General features: G+C 56.5%; 1 protein-coding gene across 1 annotated transcript; it reads right to left on the bottom strand.

Annotated features, from left to right (window-relative positions):
- Window positions 1-580: 580 nt before the first annotated feature.
- On the bottom strand, window positions 581-19576 carry NGFR (nerve growth factor receptor). Its single transcript, XM_070560638.1, has 6 exons — window positions 19344-19576; window positions 12287-12431; window positions 8684-9043; window positions 4800-5052; window positions 3476-3636; window positions 581-2814 (listed from the first exon to the last, which is right to left on the bottom strand). Exons 1-6 carry the CDS (start codon window positions 19410-19412, stop codon window positions 2513-2515), a joined length of 1290 nt encoding a protein of 429 aa, XP_070416739.1. The 5' UTR covers window positions 19413-19576; the 3' UTR covers window positions 581-2512.
- Between the last annotated feature and the right edge of the window lie 3824 nt (window positions 19577-23400).

Here is a 23400-nt window from a genome sequence, read left to right as displayed (position 1 = left end):
GCAGCTCCAGGAGCTTCCAGGCCTGGGCTAGGCAGAGCTCAAAGCCAAGCTGGCGGGAGCCGGGAGCCGGGGTCAGGACCTGCCAGGGAGAGCCACGAGGGAGGGGCCTGGCTAACTCCAGGCTGGGGCAGCCAGGCTCCCACCAGGCCATCTGGAGCCAGACACTGTGCATGTGCATGTGTGTGGGTGGGGTGTACGTGTCTCCCAGGCCATGTGGGTGGCTGGGAGCTGCAGGGTTGTGACCTGGCCTTCCTAGCAAGCCTCTGACTCCCCTGTGGTCAGCTTTACTTCTGACATGTGGTCAAGTTCACAGCTGGCCGACTTCCTGCATGGCCATTTTCACTTTCCCTGTCCAAGATCTGGGGCAAAGGGCCCCCACTCCTTCCCTATCCCACTTAAATCAACTCCATGGCTACACATGTGAATTTGCTGGATTTCTGTGAAAACTTCCCCATTTTGTGGGAGGGAAAAATAGGACAGGCTCTCAGTGAGTTGGAAACTATACCTGGGTCCCTGACACACACACACAAGCCCCACCAACTCAAACCATGTGTATTTCCAGAAAAATCTCTTTGGACTATTTCTCTTTCTTTGCTATTTAATGTTCATCATTTATGTTTTATGTGTAGGTTTCAGGAGGGCCCAAGAAATGATTACACAGGATGCAAGGGGGAGGCGACAGGGAGTCTGGAGCTCATAGCCCCCAGCTGGGGGGCCAAAAGGGTTCCATCTTGGCCCAAAGGGAGGCAGGAGGGGCCCCAGAACCAAACACATGCTAAAACATACTTGCAACCCCCAGCCCCCTCCCCAGCTGCTGGGGAGGAAAATAAATACACTCAGACTCTGTCCCACTCCCCAGGTGCACAGGTGAGGGGTCAGCAGGTGAGTTTCCTCCTCCCGTCACAGCTTGAGGTCAAAGAAATGCCATGTACATACAGTGTTCCCAGTCCCTTATACAGGGTGGAGAACCCTGGGCAGGGGAGGGGTGGCTGTCAGTACACACGTTCATGCTAAATAGAAGGGGAGCCACACTCATTCCAACATCAAGCAAAACACAACAGGCCAGGGAAGGACCTCAGGAGACCTCCTGGCCCCTTTCTGGCACCAAGCTAGGGAAAAAATAGTCCTCTGTAGGGTCCGCTAAACCTGGGAGAGACCCTCCATGGGCCACACTCTAAGGCCGTCTCTTCTCGCTGCGTTCCCACGCTGGTCCCACTTTTCACTGCAGCCTTCGGGGCCCAGCCAAAGCCGAGCTTGCAGGGAAGGGGTGGATGGGGGCAGCATTCCTCCGTGTGCAGGCCCTTGGAAGACAGACACCAGCTCAAGTCTCAGCAGTCCTTGGCCCACCAAACCTGGGGGCGAGGGAAGACAGCGAGCACAGCATTCCCTTCGATGCTTCTCTGGCAACTGCCCCAGGCAGGATCCGGTCGCAGCCCAGGAGAAAGAACTCCCAGAGAAAAGCAAGGTTCCTCATCTTGCATGCGCGTGTCTGTGAGTCTGTGTGCCGCTGCTGGGGGGTCCTTAGTTCCTGAACCCCCAGGGTTGACTCTAGGGGAAGATGCTGCCTGTGCTCGCTGTGGGTCTGTGCCAGGATGGTGGGCCCCTACAGACTGGGCCACACCACGGATGCCACACTGACATGCCTGAGGGGACAGGCAGAGGGAGGCAGCACCCTCAAACCCCAAACCTGACTAGGGGTCATGATGGATCAAGGAACCAGACCTCGGGCAAAGTGTCCCATCTTCACAGGGGTTGGACAGGCCTAGAAATGGTGGAGGGCAGACAGGATTTGACTTTGAGACATTTCCCAGAGGGTCACCTGGCCCTCCTCTCCCAGTCATTAAGCAAACCTGAGGCCTATGCCCCTCATTCAGAGAGGAGGGGCCAGTCCATATTTGGCCTTCCATTGCTGGGTGGCTTTGGGTAAGTCACTGCCTCTCTTTGGGCCTCACTGTCCTGTATGTAAAACAAAGGGGGTGAACTAGATTTCAAAACCCCCTTCCAGCTCTGACAAGCCTTTGATCCTCTTCATCTTAGGCCAGAGGGGAGGGGTGAGGCTGGCTGAGGGAGGGTGTGGGCCACTCTGATGCCCCCGCGTTCCCCAAGTTCACAGTGCAGAGTCCATGGCTCTGGTTCCTCAGTCTCTCTCTCTGAGTCTCTGGGGCCTTGTCATCGCCCCCAACACCGTCCCTGGTGTCAGCCCCCCAAATATGACACCTGCTAAGGTGGGAGGAGCTGGCCCACTGAGAAGTGTGGGGAGAAGGAGCAGAAAGTCTGAGATGGTGATGAGGCAGGGGTGGGATGGGAAAGGCAGCAGAGGCTCTTTCAGCGCTGGAAAGGGAGTATGATCAGAAGCAATGGGGCCACACGGGAGCAGTGACAGGGCTGTGGTTTAGGGGCCCGGGCTCTGAGGCCCTGCCCAGAGGAGCTCAGCTCTGACGCTGGCCCATAGGGGTTGGCTGGAGCATCAGTCATCGGAATGTGGGGGCAGGGCAGGGGCTCCCGGGTTGGCTCACACCGGGGATGTGGCGGTGGACTCGCTGCACAGGCTCTCGACAATGTCAGCTCGCTGGATGCGGCGCAGGGCGGTCAGGAGGGCATCGAATGTCGCACTGTCCTGGGCGGCCCAGCTGGCAAGCAGGGCGCGGACGGGGCAGGCCTCGTGGGTGAAGGAGTCTATGTGCTCGGGCTGGTAGCCCAGCTCACCCGCCAGGTGCCGCCAGGTGTCCCCTGCGGAGCCATTGAGTAGCTTCTCCACCTCTTCCCTCTTGGCCAGTGGCAGGCTGCTGTAGAGGCCTCCATCTCCCTTGAGGGCTGCCAAGAACCCAGGGGGAGTCAGGTACTGCCCACTGGACCCCCTTTCCCCCCAGTGAGCATGGGTCAGCCCCGAGAAGGGCCAGGGCATTTGTCCTCCCAATCTTGGGAGGCCCCGAGGGCTTAGAGGCAGAGGGTGGCCAAGATGAGGTCCTGGATGTGGGGCAGGGCTGTGCAGGGGCCTGGAGGATGCTGACTCATGTCCCCTCCTCGCCATAGCTCCAGCCTATCCCACCGCCTAACCCTCCTCCCCGCCCCCCAGCCGTCAATCAAAGCAGAAGAGGAGACAGGACTTCTCAGTCCCAGACTCAGCTGCAGCAAGTGTCCTGGAGCTGGGCTACAGGCCACTAATTAGGGTACATAATTACTACTTGTTCCCCAGAAGTCCAGGGCAGGAGGCTAATTGCAGCCACTTTGGGGAGTAATTAGCCCTAGGGGGGACAATTAGTCTGATGAGTCTGGATGCTCCAATTTGTCAAAGCCTCCATTTCCCAAGTCATTCCACTGGAAAGGACCTCTCCTCCCCTCCCTCCCCTTGCCTCTCCCATCCTTCTACACAGAGGCACCTGGAGCCAGCCCCTCTGGCAGTCCTTCCTGCAGTCTAATCTCAATCACTCCTGTTCTCGCTGCCTCAGCCCCCCTGCCCGGCCTTGCTGCTCACCCTGGCCTGCGGCTGTCTGTGTGTGAGGCTGCTGGTCATGCAGGCTCTGGCTGTCCACAGAGATGCCGCTGTCGCTGTGGAGTTTTTCTCCCTCGGGTGGTGGTGTCTGGTTCACGGGTCGGCTGTTGGCTCCTTGCTTGTTCTGCTTGCAGCTGTTCCACCTGGAGCCGGAGGACAGGCCGGGTCTCAGGGGGTGAGGGGCCACATTGGCCATGCGCTAAGGTGTCTGCACTCTGACGTGTGGGGGCCAGAGGGATGGTAGGTCCCGACTATACCACCCCCCCAACCCCAGTACCTGCATCCTTGTTTCACTACATACCTGCCCTGGCCTACCCTGAAAGCGCTCAGGGCCTGGTGCACACAGCAAATGTTCACTAAATGTTCACAGAATGAATGGCGTGTAAATAAATGACTTCCAGGAATTCCACTTTGCCCAGTCTACCTTCTAAAATACTCCCACATGTATACAGCGATTCGTACAAGGATTTCCTCTGCTATTATAAGCAATAAAACTGAACAAAAACCCTATGTCCACCCATAGGAGACAGGGTACATAAATCATGATCCATTCATATTATTGAATGATGGTTACGAATGATCAGATAATCTATACGTCCTGAGGAAAGCTCTCCCGAGGGAGATTAAATGAAAAAGTAAGTTGTAGAATGTGTATGGTGTGATGCTGTTGATGCTTTAAAAAACCCTGCCTGTTTATGAATAACTATAAAAGTTTTATATACACATATTTATAAACGAACAGAAAAGGGCTGGAAAGGATCCATTCCAAACAGAGTCCAATGAGGAAGGGGGTAGGATTTGGCGAGAGAGAAAGGGGCTTTTACTTTTCGCTTTATAAGACGTTGGTCTTGTTTGCATTAAATGGAAAAAGCACTTAAACATTTCAAGTGCTTTCTGAATGTTCTTGCACATCCTGGATTTCTGGATGTGGGTGCCACAGGATCCCAAATGTGACATGGGAAGGAAGAGACACATGCATACACAGGTAACCATGTGGTAAATGGGGCTCAGGAGATGAGCACAGGCAGTGGTAAAGAAAGCTCTGCGCACAGTTGGGGGCTCCGGGAGTCCGGGAGGGGAGCAGCCTGTGAGTGGGGAGGTGCTGGTGCCAGGACAGGACAGGGACAATCCCCTCCCCTACCTATTGCTGACCTGCCACACCCCAGAGTGGGGCAGCTGATGGTAAGTGAGGATGAGCTTGGCTTGGGGTTGCCTTAAAAGAGTGTGTGCATTTTCAGGTCAAGGTCACAGCAGAGCCCACCCTGAGGGCAAAGGTCCCGCCCTCTGTTCCCTGTGCCCCTCTCACCTCTTGAAGGCGATGTAGGCCACAAGGCCCACAACCACAGCGGCCAGGATGGAGCAATAGACGGGGATGAGGTTGTCCGTGGTGCCTCGGGTCACCACGGGCTGAGAGCTGCCCATCACTGTGGTCACCACATCCGCCACCGTGCTGGCTACAAGGTCTTTCTCTGGAGGTCCCTCGGGCTCCTGGGTGCTGGGGGCAGTGCTGTCTGAGCCCTCCGGCGGCGTGGCCCGTGTAATCCAACGGCTGGGGATCTCTGGGAGAAAGAGCTGCAGGAATGAGGGCCCATTCCCCCCCAGCCCCTTCCCCATGTTCTGACCCACTCCCAGGCGTCTCCCTGGGTCCGGTTCCAGGTGCTTGTGCGCCAGCTGTTACACATAGGGGTGAGGGCTGGGACTGCGTGTATGATGTCATGATGGTGGAGAAGAGCAAGGGCCTAAGAATCAGGCCACCCAGGTCCCCTTCGGCTCTGTCACTGACTTGCTGTGTGACTCTGGACCAGTCCCTTCAACTCTCAGGACCTCAATTTCCCCATCTACGAAATGGGGATATTAGGAGAGATGGTGTTTAAGCTCTCTCCCATCTTGGGTATAGCTGTGGCCCTAGAATTCTACTCTACCCCATGGAGGTAAATACACAAAGAAGAGAGGGAGCCCAGGGAGCCTCCAGCTGGAGTCATTCTGGGGAAATGTTGCAACTTATCTGGCTCCAGGTTGCCCCAGTGGCCCCAGTCACCCGTCCTGAGGAGGGACCTGGGTACTCAGGTCTGCACAGAGACGTACCTTCTCCCACACCACTTCCCCGAGAGCTGATACTCAGCCTCCTTTCCAGTCTCTGACGTCCCAGCTCTAGGCTCAGACAGGGAGTGGGGATGCCCAGCTGGCTTTTTTCCCTCCAGCCAGTCCTTGGACAGTGGCTCGCCTCTGTTTCCTGCCCTGCATGTCCCCCACACCATCTGATCTTGCCACCCAGAGAAGACAGTGTCAGGTAGCCCGAACCCGACTTGGACAGGAAGCAGACTGCTGGCAGAGAGAGGGCTTACAAAGCAGGGACTGCCCACGGCCTCAGGGGAGGGAGACTGTGCCTTGCCACCCACCTAGGCCCTCTCATGCCAGCTGGGCACTGCTAGCCTCCCTGGCAGGGGACCCAGCACCTCCTGGCACCAGTGGGTGGTATTTTCCATTCTGCCATCCAGCCAGGAGCAGTACGGGAGGTTGTGGGCTCTGCATGGCCTGGGGGTACCTGTCTGGGCAAAGATGTCTACCCCATCTGTCCTCACTTCCCAGGCCTGGGGCAGGAAGGGAAAGAAGACAGGACATGCCAAAGGGGTGAAGGGGAGGACACTTTGCCCCCCACTTCTGCCTCACCAAGCCCCCAATTTGCCCACCCAATTTGGAGTTGAATCTGCCCACCCGTCTCCTGGGCCTCCTCAGCTCAAGACAAAGATGCTTCAAAGGCCCCCATTTTCAGCACCTTCTGAGGGGTAAGGCCCCCAGATGTGAATCTGGAATCCATCTGGTTTGCATGGGAAGGGGGCTGCCATCTGCTGCCCCAGCCACCCCTCCCCCATCTCAGTCCTGCGGGGGGCCAGGGCGGTGGTGGGGGTGGGCAGCGGCGGAGATACAGTCCTGTGTTTTGGGAGCCCCAGACAAGGCGTTGGACTGGGGAGAGTCTTCTCTTGCCCTGCTAGGGGACTGGGCAAGCTGGAGGGGCAGCCTGAGCCCTGAGGCTGAGATACAGCTCTGCTGGGACAGACCCCAACCCAGAGGCTGAAGGTATAGGGGGGCGGGGTGTCAGGCTACCAGAGATTCAGGAGCAGTGGGGAAGGGCTGAGACAGCAGTAAGGGACAGATCAGGCTGAAGACAGTGCTGTCCAGGGCGCTTTCCCCTCGTCTCGTCTCTCCAATCCCCTCTGATGGGGGGAAGGGGGATGAGATCCAGATGTGGCCATGTCCACTAGCATTCCAACCCACTAAGCCCTTGGTGGGTCCTGACAGCCATTTCCGGAATGGGAGCTGTCAGATGTGGGGATGAAAGGAGGGACCAGGTTACTCCTCCTAAACCCAAATTTCACTGGGGGCCAGGGCGGGTTGGTCTGTCCCAAGGGTGGGTGAGTCACCATGTTGACACCTGAAATGTATATGGAAGAAAGTACCAAGCACTGGAGGGGAGGGGAGCCACCAAAGGCCAATCAAATTCCATTTCCTGAAATGTTCCCTCTGCCCCTGCTGACATTTAACCCTTCCCAGGCAAGAGTGAAGAGGGGAAGAGGGGCAGGGACCAACACACCCCTCAAGGGTACCCTCCTCCTTCAGGGTGGCTGGAAAAGCGGGGTGGTATCTGGAGGAATCTGCGAACGCCCCAAAAGGCGGAGCGCACCCCTCCCCCAGCCACCACCTCTCGTTGCTCTAACCGTGCCCCGATTAAGTGCCCCCACCAGCTGGTCCAGACTTGCCCCGGGAAACTGAGCTGCCGCCTGTCTGCTGCTAAAACCCCCTCCCTGCTCTGTCCTGCGCCTGACACCACTTGCCTGCCTCCTGGCCCAGGGCAGTCGCCACCGGAACTACCATGTTCTGCGCCCCATTCCTCCCCCCTGACCCCCACTCCCACCCCAATTCAGGAAGCTTCACTCACATACCAGGCCTCAGCCCAGCTTAAGAGCCCTCCCCACCCTGAGCTCCTGGACGTGGAAGGAAGGCGTGGTATCAAACTGGAGGCTCCCCAAGCAGGGGATCTGGCCCCCCATCAGACCAAGGGGTGACTGAGGCCAGAGGCTGCGCTGCCTCCTTCAGAATGGGGGATCTCCTGGTAACTAAGTGCCGAGACCACATCCCTCTCATCAGACTGGGGCAAAGGCTGTTATACGTGGGGCTCCCTGAAGGAGGTGCTGTGTTGCCTGCTGAGTGAGGGCACCCTGAGGGTTGAGTCCCAAAGAGACATAGCTAAATGGATGCCTGGCCTCAGGGTAGTGGTCAGAAAGAAAGGCATTGTCAACCTCTCCCTGCAGTGGATGAGCCCACCCCTCTCCCCCGAGATGGATGTCACCAACCAGAGACCAAAACAGTTCTGCTCTGGCTCCATGGGCTTCCTCCTCACATCCCAGGAGCTGCCCCTCTCCATGCCTGGCTAAGGCAGGCACACCCAGCTCCCATGCACCCTGCCATCCCTGAGAGCCCTCCATGTGCACCCTGCCTCGTCCTTGGGCCCCCAAGCCCCAGGCCTGCCACTTCCCTTCTTCCTCTGCCCCAAAGCCCCCACCCCCATGACCTCCTGGGTCCAACTTCATCCTTGACTAAACTGTAACAGTGACTGTCGACCCCTCCCCCAAATATCACAAGTTGAAGTGGGCCAACCACTTTCTCTAATCCACAACCACCCTGCCAACCAAATAACCAGTGAGGAAACTGAAGTCCAGAGATAGGAGTGGCCTCCCTAACAACACTCAGATGGTAAGTGACAGGGCCCATTCCATCCCAGGTCCCAGAGCCATAAACCACTCTGGACCTAGACAGGCCCCAGAGCCAGAGAGTCCCAACTCCTGAAGGTCCTCAATGCCCTCTCCAGTTGAGAAAGCCTGCCTCGGGATCAAACATGTCCTGCTCTGTGCTCCGGACACCATGGCCACCTTTGAGCTCCTTATCTGCCACCCATCCAATCCCTCGCTGGCAGCCACAGATGAATGAAGCCCTGACAAATGAGTCAGGAGGATGACAGTTTTCCAAACACTTAGCCCAAAGGACATAGTGAAAGAGGTCCTTTGGTGGGAAGGATGGGGAGCCACCTGCTTCCTGAGGTTTCAGGGAGGGCGCCTGCTGGCTGGAGGCCACAGAGCTGCCCTCGGGCCAGGCCTGGCCCTTCTCGACCCCCAGGGGGCGCCGGCCGCTCACCCTCGCACTCGGCGTCGGCCCAGCGCGTGCACTCTCGCAGCTGGCGCTCGGTGTCCTCGCACACGGTGCAGGGCAGGCACGGGTCCACGTGGTTGGCCTCGTCGGAGTACGTGCCGTCGGGGCATTCCTCGCACACGGTGTTCTGCTTGTCCTGGCACGAGAACACGAGGCCCGAGCCCGCCTCGCACACCTGGCACGCCTCGCAGCGGCCCGTCGTCTCGTCCTGGTAGTAGCCATAGGCGCAGCGGCACACCGCGTCGTCGGCCTCCACGCATGGCGCCGACATGCTCTGCAGGCCCACGCACTCGGTGCACGGCTTACATGGCTCTGTGGCGCTCACCACGTCCGAGAACGTCACGCCTGAGGGCAGATGGACGCGCGGGGAAGCCGGAGCCCAGAATTTAGTCGCCTGCCCTTTGGGCACTTGGGATGCAGGCGCTGGAGGCCCTCCCTCCCTCCCCATCCCTCGCCAGGGCGCTGACCCCGTCGTTCAGCCTCGTCCGCTCATTGACACCCACCCTCTTCCCTCGGGTCCCTGATCCCGGGTCTGTGAAAGCTCTTGGCAGCCCCCTAGGAAGGAGGGAGCACTGACCCTGAGGCTTTGCAGGGTAACCCAGCTGATGCCAGCAAATTTCTTGGCGAGTTCCCAGCGCTGTACCCTTGTTCCCAGCATGATTAAGGAATAATCTGAGCATGGTTCCCACCCAGGCTTCGCTGCAGGCCAAACCTGAGCTGTGAGCTGGGGAGTCTCCCGCCTCGCCTGCCCTTCCTGGCCTCTCTTCTCAGGCAGGGGCTCAGGTGTGGCCTGAATAGGAGTGGCTAGGCTTAGCAGAATTTCCCACCCATGGCGCTACCCCTCGAAGCGGAAGGGCTTGGCTCTTGAGGGTGGGGATGGGGCTCCCGGCAAGAAAGTTCAGGTACAGCAGGAAGGATTGAAGCTAGAAAGCAAGACAGACTTGCATATATAGTCCTCTGCCCTTTCAAATGGCATAAAGGCGAGATTTCCAAGCTCATACTTGACTCATACTCTCTTAATTAAGGGATGTGAGCTGCAGAATAAGAGGAGGGATGCCAGGGGATGCCAGGCTCCTCTCCTCCTGCAAGGAGGGGGAAGGCACAGCGCCAGATCTGCTTCACCCCTTCCAGGCCAGGATGGAGAACTTTGTGCCAACCTGAATCCAAGAGGATGGATACTTGCTCCGCCGGCAGGAAGAGCACGGAGTTAGGAACCCGAGAACCAGGGAAGGAGGGATTGCTCAGAATGTGGAAGCAGAAGTAGAGGGACTAGGATCCTATCGAAGGGAAATTGAGGTCTGCTGTGGGGTCTGACCTCAACCTTTTCCAAAGGCATCAAGAGGTAAGATGGAGCACAGGATCATTATCTGGGGCAGGGTGAGGGGTAGGGGGAGGATGGGAAAACAAAGAAGGAAAAACCAGAGGGAAGTGAACAGGGTAGAAACGGAAGGGGAAGAGACGAAAAGACAGTTCTGGCGGAGGGACCTCTGTCTCTTCCTAGGGACCAGGCAGATTTGGATTCAAAACCTGCTTCCATCGTTTATTAGCTGTGTGACTCTGGGTATTTTACTTAACCTCTCTGAGCTTTTTTCTTTCTCTGTAAAATAGGGAATAATATCTCCACTCACAGGGTTGTGCTGGGGAATAAATGAAATTTCACCGTAAAGCACTTGACACACAGCAGGGATCCTATAAAGGCGGCCCCATGGGGTGGGCATTGATAAGTGTGGTGAACTTCAGTAGCAGGGGTATGGTCAGACAGCAGAAAGGACTTCCAAACATAAATGGCCAAGGCAGGATGTCCAATTTATCCGAACAGGAGGTTCCTGTCTGATTGGCATGTGGCAGGGGGTGGGTCTAGTCACACTGCGGGAAGGGGAGGGCCTTGCCTATGGGAAAATACAGAAAATTAGCAGAAAACTCCTGGGAGAGTGTTTTAGGGGGTGGGGAAAATGTGGTCTTTTTTGGCAGAGAATGAAGGCAGGAGTTTAATGGGTTTCCTTGTGGAAACGTTTTGAGGATAGAGGGAAAGTCCACTGGGGTCTCCATCCCATAAAGTGGGCTTGTAAAGGCAGCCTGTTAACGCAGCTGGGGGCAGGGGAGGGGGAGGGAGGGAAAGGGAGGGGACCGAGGGAGGAAAGGGGAGGGAGGATTCCTGCCACCACCTCCCAGTGGGTCTCTGCTCCTCTCTCCCTTCCCCTCCCCTCCCCTCCCCCAGAGACGCCAGAGCCTGCCTAGACTCCTGTCCCCTTCCCAGTGCTTGGACAGAGGGAGTGGGGTCCCATCCGGAGACCTAGGGTCCAGGGAGGAGAGGCCTTGGGCAGGAGTCTAGGAGATGAAAGAGACAGACTTGGGAGGTTGCAGGGTAGCTGACCGTTGGCCATCCGTGCCCTAGGATCAAAGCCCTGTTAGGCCAGGGCCAGGACAGGTGGTCAGATGGCAAGGTGGCAAAGGCATTACAGGATGTCCAGCTTCTCCATTCAGGCCCAGGCATCCTTCTGCTGGAGGATGGAGTTACAGGATCCACAAGCACAGAGACAGGAAAACAGTGTGCTTGGGGACACCAAGGAGTTGAGGTTGCCTGATGGATAGATAAGCTCTGTGTGTGCATGCTTGTGGGGAGGGAGGGGGGAGGGTGAGGGGGTGGGGGGAGGCAGCCAGAGGTAAGATTAGGCTGGCAGGTGGGTTCACAGTTCTCAGTTCCTTGTACCCTTTTTCCTAGCATGATTAAAGAATAATCTGAGTATGGTTTCCACCGGTCCTCCGGGTGGCATTGAGTGCCAGGTAGAAGCCAGGATCAGACTGTAGGCAGAGTCGGGGAGGGGGGAAAGGGCACTGAGTCCTGAAGGCAGCAGCTGAGGCTGGGAGCATCCAGCAGAGATGAGACTCTTGACTCAAAAGCACACAGAATTCAGACCCCAGATACCTTATCCCTCTGCCTCTCTCATCCAGCAGCCCTGGAAGACAGGGTTCTCTCTCCTCCCCAAGGAAATCCTAGGTAGGAATGGCCACAGCGCCCCTTGCCCCTCCCCACCTGACACGGCCCCACAGTAAGGACATCCTCATAGGGCTCCAACCCCCATCCCTGCTGCCTTGGGAAGGTTCTGCTTCCTTGGTCAGAGCCCGAGAACAGTTGGCCTGGGGGGAGGGGTAGCCACACCCTCCCAGGATCCCACAAGGTCAGTCTCCAGGGCAGCCAGGATTTGATCCTCCTCCCCTCCCCACAAACACACTGAGGGTAAGTGGCAGCCATTGATTTTGCAGCGCAGATGATATTTTTAGCTGGTCTTAGCATCAGCTACTCCTCCCCACCTGGCCATACTCTTCTACCAGGCTTCTCTGCTTGGGGGCTGGAATGGCCCCCCCTGGGGATGCCCCACAGGTCACCCTCCTCCTTCTGCATCCATCCCTCACCCACTCTCAGCTTCCCCTCTCTGACTCCTATACTGGGTCAGACCCACTTCTGGTACCCATACAGTGGTGGGCAGGAGACCCTGCCAGGAGGCGGAGCACTTGTGAGGCCTCCACTGGGCATGCTCCTCCCTAGCCCCCGACTCTCCCCCCCCCCACCTCCCATCCTGTACTCACTGTCCAGGCAGGGTTCACACACAGTCTGGTTGGCTCCGCAAGGCTGGGCCACACCCTCGCCCAGGTTGCAGGCTTTGCAGCACTCGCCGCTGTGGGTGTACAGGTCTGTGGGGCACACCTCCTTGGCACCTCCCAGCAGGCACACCTGGGTGGGGGAGATCAGAAAGTAAGGCTGGCAAGAGAAAGGAAAGGGGGAGTCTTCTGAGGGAGCAAACACCCCCTTCTAAAGCCTTCTGTTGGAACCACCTGGGCCAGGATGAGCTCACCAGGGAGGCATCAGGCACATTAAAGCTGGAGGGGGAGAGAGGCAGTGAGGGGCAGTGCGCTCCTGCAGGCTGTTGGGGGTGTGAGGTCAGACCGTCAGAGCCTGACCTTCTGCAAAGTTCATCTTGGGGTTATAACAACTCCTGGAATCCCAAGGATACACCACATGGGGAAGGCGGCCTCAGGCCCCAGCAGAGGGCCTTCGGGCAGGGACCATGTCATGAACAGTAGGACAGGTTGCAGCTCGCACAGGGCTCCCAGCCAAAGGGGTGACTAGAAGCTGAAATCTAGGCCAAACGCCACTTGCTAAGCTGCACACCTGCATCTACCTAGAGGAGAGCCTTTTTCTAATAAAGGCTAGCAGGGCCCTACTCCACGTCCTTAATTCTACCATTCCACATATTAAATATCAAATGGGAGGTGTCTGAACCCAAGAACAGAAGGCGGAGGGGTGGGGACGTGGGTTCAAATCCTGACTCTGCACTGGGAGTTCTGACCTACTCTGCTCTCCTCTCTGAGTCTTCATCTCTCCGCACACAGAGAGCTGGAGACAGCTCAGCGCCAGGGCAAAGGAGCAGCCAATCGGCAAGAGTCTGGCGCCACGACGGGAGGGAGGGAGGCCTGTTATCAATGAGAGAGTGGCTGCTCTCACCACCCAGCAGCCCCACTCCATCAGGATTTACATTCCAGCCACCAGCCCTGCCCTCTCCCTGCCCCCCATGCAGCCGGTGGGAACAGTGCTGAAACCGGGAGAAAGGGGAGGCAGATTCCTGCCGCCAAGGCATCTTTGCTCATGGATGGAACGATTTAGCACCAGATTCCCTAGAGGGAGGGGCTGCTGGCAGCTTGCTTTATATTCCTGTTCCTTAAAAAAAATTCTTCATGTCTAATAAAACTCCAAAGCCTGTTTCCCTGGCCCCAGACCATGCACTCCCATTTGATGCTAAGAGGAAGTATGGGCTCTGGGGGTCGTGGGAGCAGAGGGGAGCATTAAGGGTCATTCTGGGCACTCCTCTGCTTCCACGTTGGCCAGCTGATGGGTTTGGTGGAAGCAAGGGATGGACAGATTGGATGGGTCTAGGCGGCAGCCTGTGGTCTTCAAGAAACCAGCACAGAGGGTACAGGCAGCATAGGAGGGGGAAGCTTGAGTGTTGCCACCATCTCCTCCCAGGTGTCAGGAACACACAGTGCTGGGAACATCTGCAGACCAGGAGCCTGGGACGGCGGGGGTGGGGGTGGGGTATCCCAGATGCAGGCTTTCCCCTAGGAGATAATCGAGATGCCAGAAGGGCCTGTTCGGGTTTCTTTTCATCCTTTAGGCCTCTGCTGAAGTGTCGCTTCCTCAAGGAAGTGGTCCTGTGGTCCCCACCCCTCCTAGATCAGGCGGGGTTGCCCCATGACATGTTCTCCTTGGTCACTGTTCTGGTCTGACACTTTACAGGGTCACCCACTAGATTGTCAGCTCCCAGAGGGCGGGACTGTGGTAGCCCCAGTGCCTGGCACATAGCAGGGATGCTACGTATATATTTATGGAATTTAAGAACATGAAAATACAATATGACTTTAATTAACTAGAACTCTGCGGGAATGACGTTTGGAGAGTTGACTTTCCTGAGAGTAAAGCATTTGCTGCCCTAATCACCTAATGTTTTTCTTTTCCTTTTCTTTCTTTCTTTCTTTTTTTTTTTTTGGTGAGGAAGATTGTCCCTGAGCTAACATCTATGCCAATCTTCCTCTGTTTTGTATGTGGGACACCACTGCCACGGCATAGCTTGACAGGCAATGTGTAGGTTTCCCCGGGGGATTGGGCCATGAACCCTGGGCTAGAGTGCACAAACTTAACCACTACGCCACCAGGCTGGCCCCAATGTTTTTTATTTTAACCACAGTGGCTGCACCCTTCTCTGACTCTGGAACATACCTTCATGGTTTCCCCAGGACTCAGGGACTCAGTATTCACACCAGCGATTATTTTGGGTTGCAATGCAATGAAACCCTTGTGTTCTTTACCCAGATTACACACATTTATGTCTCGTGGCTTCTCCTGTCAGCTTTTTAGTTTTTCTGTCTCCTCCCTTCCTGTCAAGGTATCAGCTGTCAATTCTTGCTGCTCTCGAGTATGACCTGAGCAGCCCCTCCCCCGCCATTCTAATTCACTATGTCTAAATGAATCTTTAGCAACTATGTAACCAGACTTGGTAGGAAAGTGTATAAAGTGAGTGTAAGTGGGATTTGAACCAGGAGGGGGCAATTCTTTGAGTAAAAAGCATGAGCTCTACTGCCTTCCTCCTCAGCTGCCTCCATCACTGAATCCTGGCTTGTCACTTAGAGCTGGGTCATCTGGGACAGGCCTTGAATCTCTCTGTGCCTGTGTCTTCATCATTAGGTAATCATGACAGTGCCTGCCTCATAGGCTTGCTGTAAGCATGAAATGAATGAGTAAGGTGTTTATACATTTTGGGATCCCTCTTTTCTCTTTTCCAAGGCCTTTCTTGCTTCCTTTGTGGCTCTTGGCTGTATTCCAATTAGATGAGGTCAGTGGAGACCTGGGCTCCCGGATGGTGGAGGGGGTCTGTCCATGGTAGCGGTGGGTGGTGTGGCAGCCTGGTGCAAGCCCTTCTTCCTCGAAGCCTGCTCTCCTGCTGCAGCCTGTGGTCCTGTCTCTTCTCCCAAGGCTTATGTTTGGAGCCGAGGCCACATAATTTGTAACCATGTATTTCCTGTGCTTGTTTTATGTTTCCTATTTCAAAATATCCCAGATCTGCTACTCAATAATATGTCACTTTGGGTAAATTCTCAATCTCTCTAAGTGTCAGTTTTCCCACCTAAAACATTGAGTTGGTAATATCTACAGCTCAGAGTTGCTGTGAAAATGGGCGAAATTATTTATGCCAATCTGGTGTATAGCAGGGGTTCAATAAACATTAGTTATCAAAGAAGTGTCTTGCCTTATGGAGAATGAGCTGCTGACGCTGGGGGCAGGCGATGGAAGGGCAGAATTTTGCCATCCCCAAATAGAGGAAACCATCTAAGAGTAGGGGGCAGGATAGATACAAAGAGAGATCCACAGGAAGGGTCGGCAGAGGGCATGGGGACCAAAGGAGGGTGGGAAATTGCTCTCTTTAAAGTTAACTAATTCAACACTATTTACTGAGTATTGAACTAAGAGTTTCCAGTGAGACATGGTCCCTGACCCCTGTGGGGAGTCACAATCCCATGAGGGAGAGGAAATGTCACCCCCAAAAGCTGCTCCAGAAGCCAAGATGCTGAAGGGGAAAGACCTGAGGGATCGCTTTCATCCTCTCTCCGACAGATGGGGAAACTAAGGCCCACAGGGGTTGCTCTGTGAAGTGCCCTGATGCGTGGCCCCTGCCACACCCTCTATGGGTCCAAGGCCAGGCAATCTTGAGAAGCAGGGTGGATGACTAGGATTCAACCTATTTGCTCCAAAATGATCAATTTACCAAAATGATAGACACATTTGTCTGAAATTTACATTTATTACATTTATTCATTTCCAATTTGATGGAATGATTTCATCCCATTTTCGAGAATGTTTGCAACCTTTTTTTTTTGCTATTTCAAGGCTTTCAAGAAACTAATTTGGAAATGCCCTTAGATGAATTGACTTTTCAGAATCTTAAAAAAATTTAAAAATTGGACAAAATGGAAAACACGCCAAAATAGGTGAAAGAATTTGTAACTACATGAATGCTTCAACGATGAGTCTTAACCATTCACAACAGCTTCAGCAAAGGGTTCCTCAGGTGAATGGAGCCTTAGCCATTACCACAGTGTTGGAGTTTTCAAATACTAGAGGGTCTTTTGAGGTTGATGCAAACCCCCTGCGGGGGGGGGGGGGACTGGCACATGCCCCCCATCCCTTTAGATAGGCGTTGAGTTTCTGATGGAAGACAAGTGCTAATTACTGAGGATGAAGCCAGCATGGGGGGGGGGGGTCTCTAAGTGGGGGAAGGGGTTCAGTTCCAAATTTATGGTGCCAAGGGCATAGGACACATATCTAATCTCCAGGGTTAGTGGTGGTTCAGGGCCACGTGTCTCTCATAAAATGATGGCTCGGGGGTGGGGTGGGAAGGAGGCTGGCGGTTAGAGGAAAAGAGTAAGCTCCAAGCCACGCATCCTGGGTTCCAACAACGGTGCCACTACTTACTAACTCGGGGAGCCTGGTTTCGTGCCTGAAAGCCTAGGAGGTTCCGCTCCCTCGACTGTAAAACGAGACTAACTAGATTTACTCTGCCGGGACCTTATAAGGATGAGATAGCACAAGAGAAATTACCCAGGGCAGTGCGTGGCACATAGTAGGCCCTCAACAAATTTTATTATTCCCGCCTCCACCCCACCCCCTCGCCGCATCCCTAGGGAAGAATCGAGGCGCGTGAGCGAGACCGGGCTGGTACAGCGGGATGGGGACCCCTTCCTTCCCGGAGACGCCTCCCCCGCCCGGCCGCTCCTCCTCCCATTTGCTGCCCTCGCTGCATCCCTATTAGGCGCATTAGCCAGCCCGGCGGCTCCGGTTACAGACGTCTGAATGACAAAGTGCCTCCATTACCGGCGCAGCCCGCCAGCCGACCCGCCGGGACGCGCTCTGGTTTCAGCACTCTCTCGCCGCGGCCCAGGAAGAAACTCGGACCGCCGCGGTGCGCAGAGGCAGCCCACAGCCAGCAGCCCCGCGGCGAGGCGGAGGCGACAGCCGCGGGGGCTGCAGGCGGCAGAAGCTGCGCGCGGTCCACCTTCTCGAGCCCCCAGGCCCTCCACGCCCAGCTCCCCTCCTTCCACGCCTCTTCTGTACTCGGGCGGCACTCTCTCCAGCCCGGGTCCGGAGCCCACGCCCTCGCCCCTCGCGGATCCACACTACTGGCCGCCCCAGCCTCCCGCCCCCGCCCCTCCCCGACTGAGAAGCATCTCCAACCCGTGGCGTTAGTCAGCAAACGTGCCCACAGTCACTCCCAAATGCCCGGACGAAGCCACAGGTACCGACAGCTCCAGGGAACCGGGGATGGGGCCAGCGCTCGGAGAGGGTCTCTGCTCACCCCAGCCCCCATATTCCACCGCCCTCTTGACTCTGCGGATGGTGTCAAGCCCACCCCCGCCGAGAAACGCAGGTCTTATCCGGAGCTGGGACGCCGGGCTGCCCCTTAAGAGGTACGGGGAGTACTGAGCTGGACTCAGGTGAGGGGCAGTCTGGCTAGGACTCTGGCTCAACTTGCTTGCAGGACTTGGCCAAGTCGCTTAAACTCTCAGACTCTCAGTCTCCTTATCTGTAAAACGGGGATTTGGGGCGCAATGCTCAGATGAGAGATGCAGACGGCAAGGAGAGTGAGGACACCTCCTCCATTGCCAATCCTACGAGGGCACTCCGTTCACGGCCACACACCAGGTCACATCTCCTGAAAATCTGGTCAGAACTACCGCGCGGGCTTAGAAGCTTACGAAGACCCGCGGTCCTTTGCCGAGACAGAGTCCGAGGCGTTCGAGCGCCTCTGACTGGTTCGGTGCCCAGCGTCTTCCACCGAAAGCTGGGCGGAGCGCACGCAGAATCCCCATCGTGGAGCGGAGCGAACCGCCGGCGCGTCGCTCTAGCAGTTTAACTTAATGGGGGCGGGGGGCCGCGCGCGGGCCCAGTTGCGCCCGCAGCTGCGGATGGCACAGCCCTCTCGCCGCAGCGCCCCCTTCGGGCCGCCTCTGCCTGCGCGACCCGAGGCTGCGCGCTGCCGGGACATTCCCCGCCTTTGCGCGTCCCGGCGCTCTGCACCCCCAGATGTGGTGGCGGCCAGACTCAGTCCGATGACGCCCGTTCCATCCCTTCCGGCCCATGGCGCTGCTTCACACAGCGAGAATAAGCGCGTTAGAGGCGCCCGCCAGTCGTGGGGGAACCGGAGAGCGGGTTCGCTCCGACGAAGCGGGCGCTCTCTTCCCAACCTCGGAACCCCTGCCGTAATTCCCGTACTGGGCGAGGCCGCGAGAAAGAGCGCGCGGTAGGCGCGGGGAGCATCCGTGCCTCTGCTCTCCTCGTCCCACTGTCCCTCGAAGGACAGGCGGGTCCCCGATCACTTTAGGGTCCTCTCTCCCTTCTCTGTCCTCTTCCCTTTTGCCTCCATTTCTCTACCTCCCTTGCCTCGTCCTACCCTCCTGAATCCATTTCTACTCTCTCTTCAACTGACCCCAGCTCCTTGAACCTTTTCCTCGCGCGCCCCTCCCCCCTATTGTCTGGCCGGTCCTCATTGTCCGATGCTGGGTCCCCTCTGCCTCCAGTCCCTTCAACCTCCTCCCTCATTGTTCCATCCCCTCGTTCCATTCCCTGCCCCAGCCCCGCTCGCCCCTCACGTCTCCAGTCCCCGTCCCATTTCTCCTCCTTCTCTAGCCTGGGTTCCGTCCCATAACCCTTCAGAGATCAAGATGCTCAGTGGGAAAGTCGCCTCGAGATCCCGGCATTCAAGCGCCCTCTTCTGAGGAACCCAGGCATCCGAGAACCCCAGGACACCCTCCTAAGAGACTCCTCCCAGCTCCTCCACATACACACCCCAGGGTACCGGAGGACCCGCATCCGTGCGCCCCTCTTGCCCGCATCTCTACCCTGGATCTCAGGGTCGCCTCTGCGCTCTGAGAACCCTGACGCTCCTCCGTGTATACTGGTATGGGAGCTCCTCTTCTGCCATCCATCCCCAGCATGTGGGACCTCAACGCTGTGTTCTGTTTTCCCTCGGGGAAACATGAACCCATCGGGGTTCCGGTCCCGGGAAAGGGAGCGGGCTCCCTTCGGGCTAGCACTCACCCCCAAGAGCAGAAGCAGCAGCAGAAGGCGCGGTCCGTCCATGGCGCAGTCGGCGGCACCTGCCCTCATCGCCCGCTTCCCGCGGCAGCGCTCGGCTTCCAGTTCAGTCCGCTCCGCGGACGGATAGGGCTGCGCGGCGCCGCGCTCCTGCGCCCGCCCCCCAGAGCTGGCCGAGGCTCCGCTCGCTCTGGCTGCGGGCGGGAGGGGCTGCGAGAAGCCAGTGCGGCGGCCCCGCCTCCTCCGCGTCCAGCCCGCCCACCCCCGGAACCGCGCCCGCCCGCCCCGCCGACTCAGGGAGGGGAGAGGAGGCGCGGGGAGGGCACGCGGGGAGCCGCGCCCGCGCGCCCTCCTGCCGCTTCTCCGCGCCCTGGCCTTCAGAGCCTCCCCCCAACCCTGCCCCGGTATCCACTGCCCAGCCCGCGCTAATGCGCGTCCGTCCCGGATGCTGTGGGCTCGGGGACCAGGGCGTCCCCACTGCGGTTCCCCGCAGTGTTCACTCTCTTACCCATCTTTTTCTGCCTCTGGCTTTAGCTTCTTCCTCGGTGCCCTACTGCCTACCCAGCCATTATCAGCAAGAATGTCCACTGCCCGCCCTGCCCGTCATCTTCTGGTCCGTACCCCACTCCTACCCCTGCCCCTTCCCAGTGTGGGGGGTTCCCTGTGCAAAGGCCTAGGGAGAGGAAGGGGAGCAGGTGGCTTGACCCCGACGGTGTGCAGCCAGGACGTTCAAGGTAGAGTCCATCCTGACATCATTTGAATTCTCAAAAGATGGGTTTGAAGGGGTCACAGGTGTGTACACAAAACACAACACACACTCTCTCAAGCTCACATATATATGTGCTTATGTACCACATATGCCCACATCATCCTCATGCATTCATGTGGACCCGCACGTTCTATACATGCGTGTGCACCTCCACACTCATGTGCACATGCACACTCATTGCACGTGGTCAAGACATTCAAACATACAAACTCACCTACTTATTCATATGTACAGTCACTTCCACACAAGCCCTCACATGTGTAGTCTCACACAAGTGCACATGCACATTCGTGAACACACACACACTTACACCCATACACAAACACACAGATGTATCCTCAACAATATAGCCTTCACCAGACTGTGAGTGTTTCCATTAGCTCATGAGCTCCCTGCAGGCAGGGACTAGGAGTTCTTATCTGAATACCTGGTACACAGTAGGTGTTCAGTGAAGGTCTGTAGAAGGGAATAAATGGAAAAGTGGTTGGATGGACTCACATCCACGTACCCATCCATGTACTATGTAGGCGTCCCCTGGACCACACTCACTATGCCCTAGAAACCTTGGCAGGTCTGATCATAGGCCTCTCCAATCCACAGAGTGTGGCACCAGTCTTTCGGTGGGAAGTTCCACCACTGCCACCTCGGTGCTCAACCCCTGCCTGTCCCCAGCCATTCCTGGTTCCCAGAGGTGAAGGCCCTGGGGCACAGAGTGGTGGGGAGCAAGCTACAAAGCCCCGCCCTGCACCGTGCTCTTGCCTATGTGTGGACCTCAGTTTCGACTTTGAAACAAGCAGTACTACCCTCCCACATTTCCGGAAGAAGGGAAGGATCAAGTGTACTTGTGAAGAGGGCATGCCGGCATTGGTGGGTGGTTTCCTAGATCAGCTAAAGCTAATTCATTCGTTCACGGGGGGGAGAAAATCTGCCCTGTGAATTTCTTTCTTGTGTAACCAACAAAGTCCAGGGGACAGCCCCAGGAAGGACAGGTAGACGTCACTGTCGTCTCGAACATGAATGTGGATGAGCCACTACCTCCGTGGCTGGCATAAGAGGCCAGGCAGGCAACCCCCCTTCAGACATCCCTGAGGGTTCCCTCCTCCCAGACAGGGACCGCTACACTGTCTCCTCCTCCAGCTGCTTTTATGGCCCTGCCTTTCCTCTCAGCTGAACTCATGGAAGGCAGGAAGGGGCAACATTAGTACTAACAGCAAAATTGAGCTCCTCACTACCAAGGCTATCGACAGTGTGGCATTAATTTAAGTATTCCTGTTACTAATTTATGATCCCGGTTACTATTATTGCCAAGGTTATCCATCTCAACACGATTTAATATGACCCACACTACCATGGCTGGGCCTGGGTTATTAATAATTTCCATGGTCTTGATCATTTAAGCCTTGCTCGAACAATTACAAACAGCAATTGTTACTATTATTAGCAGTATTTCTATGATTAAGCCCGAGCACAAGACCACGAGGTAATGCTGAGTGCTGGCGGGGAGAGAGGCTGCGAAGTGCGTACAGGAAAGAGCACTGAGCCGAGAGTCAGACAGACCTGGCTATAAGTGCCCACCCCACCGCATCCCACGGCTCTTACTCCTGTGTGGTCCTAGGCAGGTGATACCATCTCCCTCAACCTCTGTTTTCTCTTCTGTAAATTAGGGATTTAAAAAAGATCCTAAATTGAACAAGCATGGTGAAGAACAAGTGAGATAACAGTGTTCAGCACAAAGAGAGACTCAGTCTCTCTTATTCATTCAACACCTACTTCCTGAGCACCTACTATGTGCCACATGATATTCTAGGTGCAGGGGATACAGCAGCGTATGATAGCAGCTGCACCCCTGGAGCTGATGTCCTAGTATGTTAGTTAGTTGATGGGGAGGGTTATTTTATAATGTGACACACACACCCAAACCAGCACCACTATGACCACCATCGCCAGGACATCAGCATCACTCCCAGAACCCCCACAGCTCCCACTCCCACAAGCATCCCCATCACCACCGTGACTACCACAGCATCGTCACCACCACAGCATCGTCACCACCGTCGCCATCATCACCATGACAGCCAGGGCCATGGCCACCACCACCACCTGTCTTCCTACGTCCACACAAGCATGATGAGTGCAGGATACTTGGGTCCATCCCCACTCCTTGGAGCGATATCAGAGGCCCTATGGGGCTGCTGCTGCCTGAGCCTACCTCCCTAATGGTCATGGCCCTAAACATGAGTGTCCTTCAAAAATTTCTCCCTGACCCAGCCTCTTTCCCATAATCCTCAGCACTTGCAGCCACAGCTGTGGGATGGGGCATGGGGAGAGGGCCCTTAGGAACTGACCACCGAGTGGGATCAGACAGGCAGCACCAAGAGGGCGGCAGTTTTCATTGGAGAGTCCCCCAGAACCATGTCCCATAACAGAGCTGCACAGATAGAAGGGCCCTCCCCCCACTACTCACACACCAAGGCTTCCTGGACCTAATAGTGACCCCAAGGTAAAAGGGTGGAGACCATCAAGGCAATTCTACCCGGAGCTGGGAGGGGTAGTGGTGGGTCAAACTGTACCTTCAGGAGTAGAAATGGAAGGGGTTTGCCCCTCTATTCATCTCACCACAGCCCCTCGTCCCGCCCCTCCAGGAAGGCAAGCTCCTAACACATACTCCCTGTCCCCCCACTCCATCGGGACCCCTCACCTTGGGCAGAACCCCTCACCTCAGGCAGAACATTGCTCACAGCTCCCTGTTCCTGTCCCCAGCAGTCATCAGCCTGCAGCCCCAACCCGCTTCCAAGCAGAAATGGGAGAGCAGACAATGAGAACTCATGTTTATTGAGACACCCTGTGGGCCAGGAGAGCCGCACAGTTCTCTCCTTCAGTCCCCACTGCAATCCCATGCAGAAGGTGCTGGGATCACCATTTCACAGATGAAGAGACCGAGGCTTGGAGAGGTTAAGTCACTTCCCCAAGGACCCCCGGAAGGTAGCAGAGGTGCCATAAGTGATCACCGTACTACCCAAGGCCGTCCACAGCCACGCTTCACCATTGTCAACCCTCATGTTGCAGTTGCTCCTTCCCTCCATCCCAGCCCCTCCAGCCTTCACCCCAAGGCTGCATGTCAGAGGGACTGCACTCTGCCCTTGGACGCTACGGCTCACACGCCCCCTCCCAACACGCATCTGCAGAATCCAGGCTTGGGGCTGGGGCAGGATGGGCAGAGGTGAGCAGGGGATGACCTCTGCCTTTTGATCCGAGGCGTCATTTCCACTTTCTCTGAATGAGCACTCACTC

This window comes from Equus przewalskii, chromosome 10 (genome assembly GCF_037783145.1).
Source record: "Equus przewalskii isolate Varuska chromosome 10, EquPr2, whole genome shotgun sequence".
NCBI lineage: Eukaryota > Metazoa > Chordata > Mammalia > Perissodactyla > Equidae > Equus > Equus przewalskii.
This window is presented reverse-complemented; position numbering and strand designations above follow the sequence as displayed.

What these genes read in the sequence shown, in the direction of transcription:
- NGFR (XM_070560638.1), bottom strand. Translation starts at nt 19,412, where the DNA reads ATGAGGGCAGGTGCCGCCGACTGCGCCATGGACGGACCGCGCCTTCTG. An exon ending in TGCTGCTTCTGCTCTTGGGG is followed by an intron (nt 12,432 to 19,343) that starts GTGAGTGCTAGC and finishes TCCCCCACCCAG; the next exon opens with GTGTGCCTGCTGGGAGGTGC. An exon ending in GTGTGAACCCTGCCTGGACA is followed by an intron (nt 9,044 to 12,286) that starts GTGAGTACAGGA and finishes ATCTGCCCTCAG; the next exon opens with GCGTGACGTTCTCGGACGTG.